The sequence below is a fragment of the Carassius carassius genome, chromosome 15, assembly GCF_963082965.1.
Source record: "Carassius carassius chromosome 15, fCarCar2.1, whole genome shotgun sequence".
Lineage (NCBI taxonomy): Eukaryota > Metazoa > Chordata > Actinopteri > Cypriniformes > Cyprinidae > Carassius > Carassius carassius.
This window is the reverse complement of record NC_081769.1, coordinates 16,803,158-16,820,092: the sequence shown is the minus strand read 5'-3', so window position 1 is coordinate 16,820,092 and position 16,935 is coordinate 16,803,158. Positions and strand designations below refer to the sequence as shown.

The window sequence follows — 16,935 nt, the reverse complement described above, 5'->3', positions numbered from 1 at the left end:
GTTTTGATTTAATATAAAGGATGTAAAGTAATACTGTAAACACAAGAAAACCAACTTACTACTACAGTAGTTGGTTTATTTCTACAGAATTCACCCATATGTTAAATTAATTGTGATATTGTTATGAATAAATATGATTTAAATCTTTCAAAACTGCAGGTTGAATAATCCATCCAGGAGATCACGTCCTGCCCAACAGGAAGGATTCATAGGCAGTTCATTATTTATATTCTAAAACATTTCATATTCCATTCGCGGCTCTATAAATAATCACATTATGATCATCTGTGTGTAATATGTTAATACGTAATGTTTGTTTTAGAAATATTTTACATTTAAAATATTTTAATCAGCAACTTTCATCTAAGACAATAAAAAAAATTAAAACACTGACCATCTGCTAACGTCATCCGTGTGTTTTTATTATGAACAGATTATTTCTTCAGACGGTTATCAATCACAATCAATCCATATAATCCATGTCATTGTGTCTATAAGTATAGTTAATTGTCCCAATGGTAACCATTGTAATAATGTAGCTTATTAATGCAAATTTATCCATTCTTAATATCACACTGCAAAAACAACAGGCCGTTATTTACTGACAGGTTTCCACTGTATACTAACACAGACAGAGAAATAGTCACGGGAAAAGGCGAGGAGGAGTGCGAGCTGGAAGGAGGAAAGGTGGCACAGTTGTACATTCAGAAACTGAAAAAGCAGTGGCAGTATCTAAAGAGTGTACGGATAGAGAAAGGATGGGAAAGAAAAGAGAGAGGGAGGATGATGGCAGAGGTGAAAAGTGTTCAAGGCATAACAATAATGTGCCTTTCTGTTCCACTGTGAATCAGATATTAACAAGTTTTTAAATTACACAATTGAACACACAAATAAATAGACATTCATCAAGCCAATCATTACCGCTCTTATTACTAATACTATTATTGTCATTATCACTGGATATTACCAATAGAGATATTAGAAAAAAATACCTAGCCTATCTGAAAGTGCAAAGACCAAGAATGAACAAAAATAATGGAACTGACAACCAAAAATGAGAATAATAGTAGTAGTCATTTGTATTTACATACATTTAAGTACAATCAAAACTGCCCAGGTAGAGCTAACATTCTGATACAGCAGAGGGCATTGCACTGTACTGTGTTTTTCATGAGGTTGTTAGAAGAGGTGCACACATTTGTGCGTGTGTGTGTGTGTGTGTGTGTGTGTGTGTGTGTGTGCGTGCATTGGGATGCTTAAAAGAAAGCACTTGCATACCTAGCTGGAGTCTATCACTATTACGAAACACCTTTACTGACTAGTCCTCTATATCTGTACATGTGAATTTGTTCAAGGAATGTATCAAGAGACAGATTGTGCAGAGGAAATACAGCTTCTGAAGTGGTTTTGTACTCGGTGTACTGGGCACTAGACGTCATATTAATTACAATAGGCTGCAATCTGAAACATTCGGAGTCAATTAGCTGATATGAGTTGACAATTAGTCTTTTCATTATGTTCGATAAAGTGTTGTGAGCACATCAATTGGAATGGTTGATGAATGATTTTAATTGTGCCATTATTACATATTAGGGTCTGGGTTGAGAGTGGCAAAGAGGGAATGCGTTGTGCACTGTGGGAGCATACATTCCAGAGAGAAGCATTGCATTCACAGAGGCTGAGATCCTATTATTGTGTCACTGGTGTGTTAGACACTTTGCATGTTCTTTGATGGTGCATCTGTGTGCATTCGTATATTCCTGTGTTTTAAATGAGTGGGTGGTGCTTTAGTTTGTGGGTGTGGCTAATTGGCTCAGTAGCGTCTGGGGGCGGAGTCTCTTCCCTCTTTCTTGATGATGATTCGTTGGTCGTCACTGGTATCGCCGGGCGAATCCACTACCTCTTCCTCATTGTCACACTCTCCTTCCATGTCTGTTGCAATTCCCATGCGGTTCTCATATGTCTAAGAGAGAGAATATAAAGAGAGATGCGTAAGATAGTACACAGATCAGTAATAATGCTGATAAACTACCATTCAAAAGTTTGGAGACAGTACTACTTTTGCATTCATACCTCCATTGGGTTCACAATGATGGTAAGGGCCGAATCGTCCCATTGGTTACTGCCTTCATCGCCTCCGCCTCTTGCTCCTTCACCACGGCGATGGATGGAACGGATGCGAAAGACACCAAGAATCACCATGACAACCAAGAAACCCACGCACACCATGATGATGACAGTTGCGGCTCCTGGAACAACTGTACACACAAAGAAAGAGAGAGACTTTGTTTATTCTTTATATTTGATCATTTTAAAGGTTCATATCATGAGAAATAAAATAAAAAGATGTAATGTTATTATACTATTTAAATCTACTCCGTTCAGAACTCAAAACTTTCTCTGCAGTAAAAAAGACCATTTAGTAAACATTATAAATAGGAAAAAAATTGATATACCAATGTACCTGAGTTGCGGTGTGGGTTGGGGAGTGTGTGTCCACTCAGTTCCCCAGTGTGATGGGATGGGTGGAGGAACTGCTGCTGGGACGCCAGCAGGTGAGACGGATGGTACAGACTGTCCAGAGAGTGCAGGAAGTTCACCTGAGCAGGAGAAAACCAGACAGACAGAGTGTGTGTGTGTGTGTGTGTGTGTGTGTGTGTGTGTGTTAATTAAGTGATGTGTGTGTCCACATCAGTGTCATGTGTTCAGTGGTGTTCATTACCTCCAACGTGAGCTCGTTGCTGGTGTACCGCCCGTTCATTTCAGAGCACGACAGACGGAACCTTCTTTCAAAACGAGCAGAGCCCTTTGCTAAGCGATAATGAATAGAGCGCAACACATCCTCGTACACAGAGATAGACTCCGCTCCTGAAAGAGAAGGATTAAAGTGTTGCAGGTTTTCTATTTCTTGTTAAATAAATGAGAATGTGTTCATTAAGTGTTTATGCTAAAATAATTTAGCTTTTTACTTCAGTGAGGTCGGTAAGATGTTTTAGTTTTTTTGTTTTTTTAGAAAATAATACTTTATTCAGCAAGGATGCATTAAAGTGATCCAAAGTGACTGTGCACCATTATATTAAATATCAATGAAGTTAAAATAAATATATTTTTTCTATTTTATAATATTATTGTAAATAAAATAAAAAAATTGAGCATCAAATTAGAATGATCTCTGAAGGATCATGTGACACTGAAGACTGGAGTAATGGCTGCTGAAAATTCAGCTTATTCAGCAAAATTAAGCTTCTTACTGACCATGTACATGATTTGCATTTACAGCCCCAAATAGCAAAACTTAAACATGGACAAATGTTTTACATTATTTAATAAAATATTAAATCAAGTGACATTTATTTTGAAGTAGCATAACAAGTAATAATGTTTACATTTCTAAAACACTGTATATTTTGTTATAAATTAAGACAAAAATATTATATTTGGATACTTTCTGGTAACAGTGACACTTTTCCATCGTTAAGACTACAAATAAGTGCCCAAATATATTTTGTAGCCACTTTACACATTGCTTTCCCACTGTTTTTACCAGTGAAGGCAATCTAAGCCTTAAAGTTAACATTAAATAACATAAAATTACCAGTAATGGCAATGTAGGCTGTTGTGTTAATGATGTCCAGTCCCCTCTCCTTTAATGACTCCATGTCAATCAGAAGCTCCTCCCTTTCTGGGTTTAGCTCCTCCCCCAAGGGCTGGACTTCACACCCATCCAGAGTATGAGCCACAGCATCTGACATCAGTGCTGATAAAGAGACAGAAAAAGACTGAATAATTCTCTACTCTTTGGTCACAACACTGAAGTGAGAGAAGAGCAAAGGTCTGTCCGCTGCATTGCACAAGCCTAAAGTCACAGATAACAGAGTGAGTACAGGTTACCTTGTGGGCGAATAAGTAACTCTATTGCTTGTTTTGCTCTCACTTTCTATCGAGAGATAATACTTGCATACTAACTTTCAAATAATCTGATAATGCCTTGACCTTGACTTCTTTATTAGAAAGCCTCTCTGCTGCTTCGCCTCTGGACAAATCTAAAACAAGCTCTTAGACCACAGATATTTCGTTTATAGTTATTCATCAAGTCGAGCCTCTGGGCTGTTACAGGGTCTGATGTGTAGATCATTTTCCAAGGATAAACGAATAGAATCCATTTGGATAAATAAGCCCTTATAGGGGTCATCAATCAAGTGGTGGGTTCAAAGATTACTGTTTTAGGTGAGATGTTCAAAGCTTACCGCCTCCTTCCATGCCCTGAGCAGCTGTGTTCACAGCATGAGACAAGGAGCAGACGATACGGAGCTCAGGAAACAGGGGAACCCCTTGAGGGCCCTCAAACTCAGCGGCTGGCCGGGCCAGGTGGGGTCCCACCCCAGAGAGAGAGATCTGAGGGGCGTCAGGCTGGAGCACGACCAGGTAACCCTCCAGCTGTCTGAGAGAGAGACAGCTCTCTTCACTGAAACACCTACATAAGTACAAAGAGAATTATGACGATTAAAGAAGAAAACCTAGATACTTGAGAAAAACATATCTTGATATTTTTTTGTCATTTTGCTGCAATGGTTTATGATAACAATGTGTCACATTTACTTATTTAATAATGCTGCAGGTCAAATGTTCTTCCACAACAATGGATTTTTATTTTTACACGTGGGTAAGATTTTTAATGGTTTGAAAAAGAAGCCTCTTATGCTTATCAAGGATGCATTTATTTTATTAAAAATACATGAAAAGCAGCAGTATTATGAAATATTATCACAATTTAATGATGCAAAGCTGAATTTTCATCAGCCATTACTCCAATTTTCAGTGTCACATGATCATTCAGAAATCATTTGAATATGCTGATTTGCTGCTCAAGAATTTTTTTTTATATTATCAGTGTTGAAAACAGTGATGCTTAATATTTTTGTGAAAAAAATATATTTTTTTTCAGGAGCCTTTGATGAACAGACATTCAAAAGAAAAGCATTTATGTGAAATAGAAATCATTATTTAAAAAATGACTGTCACCTCTGATTAATTTAATGCATCTTTGCCTTATAAAAATATTCATATATTTTAAAAACGGATTCCCAGTTTTTAGTTAACTGACCCCAAACATTTTAATTATATGATTAATTGTGATTAATCTGATGAATTAATCAGAGTATTATATTCACGTGACTGTTTGCAACTCTGCATAAATGTGTGTTCATATGTTTATGTGAATGTATGCCAATAAATCTGTGAGCAGCTGGTTAAATGAATCTGACAGCTGATACTACAGCTGGTCACTACAACCCATTGGCCTGATATCTGATGACAGTAAAGTAAAGCCCTAAAATCTACATGCTTGCCAATAAACAGAGGGAGTTGTTTTCAACCAAAATGGATTTCCTTCCTCTGCACTTATCAGTCGATTTTTTTCATCTCCTTCTCTTCAGTGTGCTTTACTTGAAAGCCTTTTCTTTTTTCTGAAACAATATTTCTGAAACAATATCAAAACAATATTTTGATATAGTTTGGTAATTGAAACTAACCTACTGTTGGTCACTGCAGTAAATTCATTTTCTGACCAATTTCATAAGACTTTAGATATGTTGGGTAAGTTGAAATGCTGAAGAAAGACCATTATTTGGGTGTGTGTACAGTTGTCTACCTGAGAGAGGTGGTCAGTTTGAGCGGACGGACACCAGGTGTGGCAAATCGTAGAGAGTTCCTGTATGTCACCTGCTGAACAGCACGGTTGAAACTTTCAATGTCGTCTCCTTCTAACACCAGCACGGACTGGCTAGGGTTCACATGTACCTGAGGAAGGGACATTACAGGAACATGCTTGGTTAAATGTGACTTAAACACTATTGACAGAATAGAGTTAGACAAAAGACAAAGCAAAACCATTATAGTAACGCCCAACAGTTTTCTAAGAAGAACTATGGGCTATATAACAGGTAAAAATTTAAAATAATTCATAGTGTTAATGTACCTTCATGCCAGAGCCTAAAGTCTCAAGGTCTCCGAAATCAAGCCCTTCTCGACAGGCATACAGACACTCCACCACACTGTGGGGCTCCACATTTCCTGGACGCACAGTCACTCCTGACAAAAGCCCTTTGTAACCACTGACAAACTTCCCTATGAGCCAAAATGATATTTATATATAAATATGAATCAATACAGACTTTTTTAAAGACGTTAAACTCACACCGGCACTTAACTGAGTATCTCTATTGATCTCAGATAGCTTATGAATAACACACCAACATGCACACCCAAACATTGTCCTGGTGTGCACCTTACCTGTCTCTTTACTCTCTTGCATGGTGTTGTTCACAATGTCTCTCGGTTTCTCTTCTGGCTCTACAGGAAGGAAAAAAGTGAGAAGTGAAGGGAAATGGATAAATGCTTTAATGCATCTTTGCTAAGTTGCATCAAAGTTTGATGCATCAATTCAACACATCTTTGCTAAATTAAAGTATTAAAATCTTACTGACTCAAAACATTTAAAAGGTATAGTGTATGTTCTGTTATTTTGTATTGGTGTATTTTGTATTCAAGTTATTCATATCACTCCTGAAGCTATATGATAGCTCTGTGTGAGGGACAAACTGGAATTTGTCAAAATTACTCAATATTTCCATTTGTTTCTCAGAATGCCAGCTAGATACAAGATTTTGGTGGAGGTGAAGATTATCAGTGTATAGTTACTTCAATATTTATTATTTTAGAAAACTTCAATAATTCTATTCCCTGGTCAATATGAAATGGTGTTATATGGCAAAAGCTGTGTAACAGTAACAAGCTAAGAAATAACAGCATACAGTTTGAAGGAGAGTAAATAATGGCAGAACTGTCATTATTGAACTATTACTTAAAGCCTCTTCACAGTGTCAAAACATCATTATAGGAGGTCATTAACGCAGACTAGGTGACCCAGTTAGAAGAACAGCAGGAGACGGAAAGCTCGGGCATCTTTCTACCACACACACACTCTAAACGAGTGCCACAGTGTGCAAGAATGATTCTGTTTAGTTGAATAATACATGAGTCTATTAATAGCAGAAAAACATATAGTCTCAGAAAAGAACATGACTATGGATTTCTGCTCCACCTACTGCTGATATCTTCACACCAGCCTCTTAAGATTTATCACTTATGACTAATCGTTAAATTACCCCAGCATGCTCCGATGACCAGCCGCTGGTGTGGTGCTGGGTTGGGGATGGCTCCGTTGTCATGGATGAGTGCGGGGTCAAAGGTCACGCCATCCACATAGAGTGTGACAGAGGGGAACTGCACACTAAGGGACAGGTGATGCCACTCACTGTCACACACCTGTCAAGGTCAGAGGTCAAATGTCAGCTAAGCTCTAACAACAACGTGTACACAAATGCAAATGTATTATATTTATAGGATTCAAAACAACACGTCTCACATAGTTCCTGTGACAGTCTGTGTGACAGGATTAAAGTAACCAAGATTGGCTGTCACGGTTAGTTTACCTGTTCCAGTTTCCAAAGGAATTTGACAGGTCTTGCAGCAGAAACATCCGGCCAATAGAAGAGAGAGAGACGACAGCCATGAACTGATAAGGAGTAGTGAGAGTACGAGTCATCTGAAAATGAGATCACAAAAGTTTAGCAGAGCAGCTCAAATTTGAGTTCTGACCAGGGATGTCTGGCACTTTGATACTAGGTTTCATGGTCAAAAAAGCTAACCTTGGCAAGGTGTGTTTTGTCAAAATATCAGATTTGTGCATTAGAAATACTTTAGAATATATTGTTTGTATTATTTTTGCATAAATAATTACTTTGCTTATTTACTTGAAGACTATATTCCATTGTTTCAATTTAATTTATTCATATTTTTATTAATACATACACTTCTGTTCAGAAGCTTGGGGTTAGTAAGTTAAATTAATACTTTCAGTAAGGATGCATTAAATTAAACAAAAACGTAAGTATAATGTTACAAAAGATTGATATTTCAAATACATGCATTTATTTTTAACTTTGTATTCATCAAACAATCTTTAAAAAATGTGTTACTGTTCCACAAAATGATTCATATAAATTTGGGGAGCATGACAGGCTCAGAAAAATCATACCAACCACTAACTTTTGAATGCGAGTAACTGTTTAAATAGAAGAGTGTGGTCTACAACTTTATTTGTATTAAATTTTCCTGGCATTGGTACTGAAATGTTACTGAAATTTCAGAATGGTGATAACACCAGCACAGACTGACCATTCTTTACAGTGCTGCAGATAATAGTCTCCTCCTCTTTACGGGTTCCCCTCGCCTGATTGGCCGGTGGCTGAGTGCTGGCGCCTCCTCTTCGCATCCACAGCTGCAGGGTGAAGTGGTCACCGGATACTGCTGAAGCAACTGAATCAGGTACTACAGCAACATGGGTGGAGCCATTGAAGGAGAAGACCAGGGATGAATCAGAAGATGGAAGAGTCGGCAGCGCTGCAGTCCAATTGGTTGCAGGAGATGGAGGTGGAAGGAGGTCGACTTCACCCCTCACAGCACCTGAAAACATCAAAAGCCTACACATTATTGATTTAAAAACAGGGCTGTGTCTACAGAACTACAGAATTATTGAGAACACCCTAATTTGAAGGGATTTTCATCCTGCAGCTAATCTAAAAAGAATGGAGTGAATTGGGACATTTTCCCATCTGCTCTAAATGAGATAAACAGTTGGGCAACAGAGTCCGTAATAGATAAACTCCAAGTCCTCAATCTTCTGTTCGCTAATCATCTCTAATCCTAATGAATGAGGATCTGTCATCATCAAATTCAAACCGTAGACAATTTATCGAAGAAATAAAAAATTCAGGAAATAACTTAATCAAACGTACCACAGAGTCTGCGCACAGATCGATCTGAGTAGCTGTCCCTGTCACAGCCCTTCCCAATATGACCCGTTTGAAGCTCAACAGTAGCCTGGATGTTCCAGACCGTCTCCTCACACGCTTCCAAGTGCAGGTTCGGGAAGAGAGGGATACTGCCAGAACCAGGAGTGTACTCGATGCGCTTTGTCCATCCTGTTATTCACACACACACACACACACACACACACACACACACACACACACACACACACACACACACATAATGTCAGTTTTCAATTTTGCTGAATTCAGTCACATTTTTTATAAAATGCAAAGAATTGTTTTTTCATAAGAATGAATAAGTACAATTTAATCACTAAATTAATTGAATTCAATAAATAATAATAATACAATTTAATAAATAAAATGAAAATAGCAGTAATAAATGGTAAAAAAAATATTTACCAATCCAGCCTGGCTTGCAGGAAGGTTTTACTGTGACTATGACCTGAGCATCGGCCTGAGCTCGATTCTTCCCACAGTCAAACGCTGTCACCCAGAAACTGTGGACACGCTGGCGTTTAGAGTCCAGTGGCTCAGTGTTCTTTATGTTCCCTGAATTTGTAAGAGATAGAGTAGTTAACACAGTCACAGGCCACTTTATTAATTCATGTTCAACTTGTGTTCAACTGTTCATTAATGCAAAAATTTAATCAACCAATCACATGACAGCAACTCAATGCATTTAGGCATGTAGATGTGGTCAAAACAGTCTGCTTAAGTTCAAGCCAAGCATCAGAATGGGGAAGAAAGGTGATTTAAGTGACATTAAACGTGGAATGTTTTTTGGTGCCAAAAGGGTTTGTCTGATTATTTCAGAAACTGGTGATCTACTGGAATTTATTTTCTACTGTGATGAAATGGGAGATTTGCATCTTGGATGTGCAGTGGATCCGCATGATGCTAACATGTCAATACAGACCAAAACTTCTCAGGATGTTTTTAGCACCTTGCTCAATCTATGCCATACAAAATTAAGTCAGTCCTGAAGACAAAAGGGGGTCTAACTCGACACTAGCAAAGAGGCCGGTGGGTGAATATCGAGCTAAATAAACACAGATATCACTAAAAGATTTGAAAGCCAGAAGCTTTGGTAAAACAGACTCAGATTGGAAATAATAAAGCAGATTTAATTCTGCCAGGGACACTGAGAATGAGACAAATAAACCAGAAGCATCAAAAGCAGCTCAAAATGAGAAATGTGAGCAAAAACAAACAATGCAATAAAAGATGACAGGGACGGGTGAAGGCCAACTGTGGACTGAAGGAGAGAGAGAGAGTAAAAGAACGCTATTGAAGAGGCACAATAAATAAAAGGATATTCACACAGCGGTGTCTGGTTCAGCCTGACCCAAATTACGAAAGTAAACCACACACACTACAGCAGGAAAATCTGCATAGTCATGGCTAAAAAGAGGATCTCTCTCCCTTGTGTGCCTTGCTTATTGTAGCTTTCTCTCTTGTTTTGGTTTCTTTCCAATGGCCAGTTCCTTCTTCGTCAGCATTTGTCATGTTACAAAATGTCGGCTATTGATTGCTTTCGTCTATCAGTGGGTGCTGTGATCTGCATTGAATGATCAGGATGGGTGACTATCCCTCCATCTCACTGCAGCAACTGGGCTGTTCAGAGAACTGAACTGCCCAAAAAACACATTAACATTAACATGCCACCTCATTTTTGAATTATTTGAAACACTGATTAAAGCAATGCTGATCTTCACAAGTAGAATAGCATATATTACGATAATAATATTATGGGTATGAATGTAACAGAAGTTTTGGGCCAGTTTAAAGACCTAAAAGTAAAGTATATTAATTCACTGTGTCTTAAACAAAAGCACATCTCAAAGTAATATATACCTTTATATGGGGACTTGCATGTGGGATAGCTCAACCCCCCCCCCCCCCCCCCCCCCCAAAAAAAATCATCATTTATGACAGAACATTCTGAAGAACACAAAAGAAGATATTTTGAAGAATCCTGTTTACCAAACAGATCAGTGTCTTTATTAAATATTTTATGGAAGCTGCTGGCAGGGGTAAGCATCTAAATAATAATAATAAAAAATAAATAATAAAAAAAATCACTATTTTTATGAGACGTCTTGATCTGTCACCCCTACATGAGATAAAAAGTGTATCAATGCTGGCAGTTGTAGATCTTACCATCGTTGTCAATGGTGAAAGGGACGTTGGGTGTGATGATGTCATAGAAGCAGATCTGGCTGTACTGAGGCGAGCAGTCGGCATCAACGGCTTCCACTCGCACAATACGATCAAACAGACGACCCTCGGGCACCGATGCCTCGTACCGACGCTCCACAAAGACAGGAGAGAACTCATTCACGTCATTTACACGAACGTGAACGGTGGCCCTGGGAAGAGTGTGTTAAGAGTGTAAGAATGCAATGGTTCTGACATAAACTTGCAGAAACCAGATCTTTAGGAAAATTCCATCTGAACAGGAGAAATCTCTTACTTGTGAGACTTCTTGTTGTTGGTTCCGTCAGGACCTTCACCGCAGTCATACGCCTGGATGGTGAAGCTGTGCTCCTTCTGGCTTTCACAGTCCAGAGGCTCCTTTGACCGAACCAGACCTTCTCCAGTGGAGCGATCCAGCACCACTGCCTCAAACTGTGCCGAACCAAAACCACCTGGTCCGTTATGAACCCTAAACCCACAGATCTCCCCTGAAAAGAGAAAAATACATCTGCACTGACTACATTTGAATAAAACATATTTTGTGTGTGACTGACAACCTTTGTACAAATCCTAATTTAAAGTGCCACTTACTACACAAGTAAAAAAAAAACATTGATGTTTGAAATGATGTGAAAAGGGCTGCTGAGTGCTCTTCTGGAAGTAAACACTTGTCTGTGTTAAGAAAGTGCTGTCACACATGACACGGCACTTTGAATTTTAGCTCAGTCTGCCAAGAGGGGAGGTCTGTCAGCCTTAATCTCTGTGTAATTTGTTATAAACATAACATGTAATTATTTACCGCAGGACTAAACTAGCTGTTACAAGCTCCAAAGATGCCCCCTCTCCGTCAAAATAACCCTTACACCAAACCCTTGACTAGACCCTGTCAATTAGAAGTACACTAGAAATATTAAGTGTCCTTTTCACACTTGAGGCATAAGAGGTTATATTTACTGATGAAAGGTGCGGTTACATTTATTGCTGTTCAGCGAATGTTCACTAGTCATTTCAATCTATGCAATGCAAAAATTATCATGAGGGCGAAATATGTTATCTGCATTAGCCAACAGAAAGCTGCTTTGTTTGAAAGTGTTTTCTGTTTGAGCTGTGCTTCATACACTATTGACCTGAACTCAACACAGCATGACTGTAATGCATAATATAAAAAACCGTAAATACCTTACTAATATTAAATGCACAATTAGTGTTTCCTTTTCAAAGCTGAGGTGTAGGGGTTATATTTACTGACTTAAGGTGTGGTTGTTTGGTAAATTTCACTGGCAAAATTAATGCATTTTTAATAAGAATCCATGCAAACGGGAATCTGGCCTAAGGCCAAAAGGTTTCCCCGCATGATTTCAAGACCTTTTTTGCCCATGAAACTTTGTTAATTTAAAATGAATATAATCTTAAAGGGTTAGTTCACCCTCAAGGCATCCTAGGTGTATATTACTTTCCCCTTTCAGACGAATCCAATGGAAGTTATATTAAAAATAATCCTTGCTCTTCCAAGCTTTAGAATGGGAGTAGGCAGGTGTTTTTTTAACACCAAGGATGCTTTGAGGGTGAGTAAAACACATAAAGGTGTGACATTATCAGCATCTTTACCTGCATAGTGCAGCGGTGCGTCTTTATCCAGGGCGAACAGAGGGGGGTTGAGGAGGACAGTGTTGTCGTTTTCCATGACGATCCCTTGGTACTCTGTTTCGATCCATGGCTTGTGTTTATTGGCTGAGAAAGAACAATCACAAAAGCAAGGGACAGGCGTGAGAGCCACCGGAACAATCTACTACTCGGAACAAACAGCTTCTTTTCTTTTCTTTTTGTTTACAAGACTATTTATAACACAGCGTTATGAAGGTGAGTGAGCAGAGGTTCAAAGATGAACATAAGCAGTCCAAGCCAAAAGAATTTGCAACAAATAAAAAAAAGTTGTGCTAAAATACATTAGTGGCAGATGGTGCAATGGTTCGACCAGCTGTACATATGCATTACACTTGCACATTAAGTTACAAACATACCCATATGGGGATCGACTGAAACTGTGTGGTGGGCACACACACACACACAACACAACACACACACACACACACACACACAGCACGCCACGCCTCGCTGCTTTGCAGAGTAATTAGATGTAGAGATGTTTGGTCTGATCGCACACCGTGAGGTATATTGTGCCTATCACTCAAAAACAGACAGATAGCTTCTCTTAGAATGCTTGGAGACAAGACGGAACCACGCAAACCAACATTAAACACCCTTAAAATGAGAAATCTTCAGCAATAATGCTGGCCTACTGGCCCGGGTCGTTCTGACTGGTGCTGCATTGCCACAATATTTTTTACATTCATTAGATTGTACATTCCATTTTTATGCCTTGCAACTTAAACATTGGTTTTCTGTGATGTATTTTTGCATTGTTGTAACAAATTGTTTTGATTTGTCACTGAGATCATGTTATCTAGCGAAACTTAGAGGAGGCTTTGTCAAATTTGTGAAAAATTCCTTCTGATAGTCTTAAAAACATAAGTATGTGCTGGTGTGATTTGTATGCCAAATGTTTGCAAGTGTGTTTAATATCAAGAATTTTTTTTGTTCTTTGTAATATATACTGTTCAAATGTCTGGGGTCAGTAAAAAAAAAAAATAATAAAAAAAAAATAATAATAATAATTACTGGTAGGATTTTATTCAGCACAGACACATTAAGCTGAGTCAAAGTGACAGTAAAGGCATCTACAGTACATTCGAAAATATATATATATATATATATATATATATATATACGGTATATATATATACGGTATATATATATACGGTATATATATATATATATATATATATATATATATATATATATATATATATTTTTTTTTTTTTTTTTTTTTTTTTAAATAAATGCTACTGTTTTAAACTTTATATTGAGCAACATCAAATTAACTTTAGAAAAATATATATTTTTCGACAACAAAAATAAGCTTTTAAAGATTTCTGAAGAAATATGTTACACTGAAGACTACAGTTTGCCATCACAGGAAATAAATGACATTTGAAAATATATTAAAATAGAAAAATGCTTACTGTTTTTACTGTATATTTGGAAAAAATGCAGCTTTGGTGAGCATAACATACTTCTTTCATAAACATTAAAATAAAAAATTTCGGACCCCATACATTTGAATAGTGTATATTTATATATTAAATATCAGTATGAATGTAAAAAACATCAATTTATTTAAACAACTAATATGAAAAACCTATAAATATTTTTAGAAAAATACATAATAGCAAACAAATAAAAATCAATCATTCTTTTGCCCTGGTGCCAGTTAAAACGTTGGCAAGGTGGGTAAAAATCCTAATTTCTAATCCTTATTACTGAGGCCTGTTTCATAAAAATGATTGAAATCTCTTGTCATATGACAGCCTACTATACTACTAGACAGTATGCTGACCACTAACTCAATGCACCAGTCTTTTTCATGTGTGGCCACATGCCGTCCACGCTCTCATATTTTAAGTCAATCTGTCTTTTTTCGACCATTTATCCACGTATCCCTCTATCTCTCTCTCAAACCCACCCACCCACGCCCGCGTTCCTCCCTCTCATCCCTCACTCAGCCATATAACATTAATCTGAGCATCAGACCACGGGATTACTCCTCGGATTACGGACCGAGTGACAACGCTGTGCATCTCACTCCATTTATCACACCACGTGCCGCTTTCCAACACGGCATTTTGCATTTTGAACGACTCCGTCAACAGCTGTGACAGAGGATTGATAGAAAGATCAATGCATGTCTGTGAGAAATGTTAGCCATAAATGAAGAAATATAGCATCTCTGGTTTCCCACGTCTAAAAATAGCAGAGACAAAGAATGGATAAGCTTTCACCCTTTTCTTCAAGGACAAGAGTTGACCTCCCACTCCCCTTCTCTTTCTCACAGAGATCCCACAGTATATATATCAGCATCCTTTCTGTCCTTCTCCAAATTTTGCTGTCCCACCCACCATCATCATCTCATGTCATTCCATCACTTTCTTCATCATGTTGTCTCTTCCCATGTCACCTTGAGATGCGGCCTACCCTTTGTGAACTCTACAAAATCTACTGTTGTCATTCATAAAGAAGGCACACATTTATTAACTGAAATGATTTCACACTCAACACCAAAACGGATTGAGTTCTCTGGTTTAAATGAAGTGCATGTGCCAGAGATGCAAACAGAAATGTTAATACACTCATTCGCACTTAATCATCAACACAATGCTCAGTATCAACAATCAAAAGGATGGAGGAGACTGACCTTTGTTGCCATGGGCAACCGAAGTCAAGCAAAAGAGGAGAAAGGAGAGAAAACTCATTCTGGCCATCTGAGGGAGGAAGGAGGGGAAGGACAGAGGGAAATAACATGCATTAACCTGCTATGGAGCAGTTTAAGATAGAGGACAGAGGAGAAACAGATAAGCGCAAAGACAGAGACAGAGAGACAGACAGACATATTTCCTTACCTGCATTTCCTTACCCGTAAACATTAAGACATTAAATACTCCGCATTAGGTATATGTGAATATGATATGCAATACCCTTGACATCATTTTCGTGGCCTAGTATGGCCGAGGAGGTCTGGCTTCCATCTGAGATACAGACTATTATATAGCCTGCTGTGTTTACTAGTGACAATCAACGCTCAATAAAACCTTGGTATTAAGCGAATTGAGTGCACGTGAAATTGAGAAGTCTGCGCATCCTCGCTCACACGCGCGTGCAGGTGTATCCTCGCGGATGTAGCACATAGGCAGGTTTGTTAACAGAATATCGAACGCTTGTCCTCGAATAACATCTGCTCTGAAAAGATTTATATAGGCTATGTCATTTACTTAAATTAGTCTTTTTTATTTTTATAAATATAAAGATTAATATCTTCCAAATTGGGTGACGGACAGATCCGTGGTATAACCTACTGGTGTTTACAGCGCGTTATTAAAACGACCGGTGTTATAGCTCACTCATACATATATGCGACAAACACGAATCGATTTTTAAGCCTGTAAATTAATTCAAGCGATCCAAAAATGATATAACACTTATCTAGATGGTAATTTTAGATGATATAACACCTGTGTCACGCGCAAGAAATTAATTATAAATAATATTTTGGCATCAAATGTCCGTTACCGTGAGGTGTGAGATGGTACCCCGCTCAGTCTCCTCTAAGCATCCGTCACACACTCACACCTATGACAGCCCGATGCCCGCCGACACACCGACCGCAACGGCTGGAGCCTCCGGTGCCTCCCGAGACGACTCGAACTGCGGAAAGGAGCCAAACTGGAATTTGAAGATTAGATACGGAGAAACCAATGCCCCCGTTTTCGGTGGATGCCGTGAGAGAGAGAAAATCTCCTCCCTCTCGCAGTCTCTTAACCCGCCCACACTGCGTCTCTCTCGCTCTCCGGACTCACCCCCGGTTAAACGGTGAAACGCGAATTTACAAATCCTACTGCGAAAAGGGCTTGCTAATTAATATTCATTAGCCAACTCTCTGCCATTGGAAGGTAATGACGCAGCTAATTAATATTCATCACACAGGCAGTGATCTTTGGAGAACAATTGCGTAATTACATAATGAATAAATAATATGCAACAACCAAATCGTCGCAAGCGAGATTAACATAATCTACTTCATATTAATAAGATAAGCATTGTTCATAGTAGAAAACATATTTGTTCCTCCGCTTAGCAGTCTCTAAAGTCAGCGAAATGGCTGGCTATGTGATACATCTGGGCTTGGAGGGAAGCATCTGGAGGCTGTGGTGTACCACTCATCGTCAAA

General features: G+C 38.4%; 1 protein-coding gene across 1 annotated transcript; it reads right to left on the bottom strand.

Moving 5' to 3' along the window:
* Positions 1-401: 401 nt before the first annotated feature.
* Positions 402-16,567, bottom strand: clstn3 (calsyntenin 3). The gene is made up of 19 exons (XM_059567620.1): positions 16,278-16,567; positions 15,406-15,472; positions 12,702-12,824; positions 11,371-11,581; positions 11,058-11,266; positions 9,297-9,446; positions 8,859-9,044; positions 8,239-8,526; positions 7,494-7,606; positions 7,167-7,326; positions 6,292-6,351; positions 5,978-6,126; positions 5,651-5,799; positions 4,248-4,474; positions 3,596-3,757; positions 2,723-2,868; positions 2,465-2,600; positions 2,074-2,258; positions 402-1,963 (listed from the first exon to the last, which is right to left on the bottom strand). The coding sequence occupies exons 2-19, from the start codon at positions 15,470-15,472 to the stop codon at positions 1,814-1,816; spliced, it is 2,871 nt and encodes a 956-aa protein (XP_059423603.1). The 5' UTR covers positions 16,278-16,567; the 3' UTR covers positions 402-1,813.
* Positions 16,568-16,935: the final 368 nt, after the last annotated feature.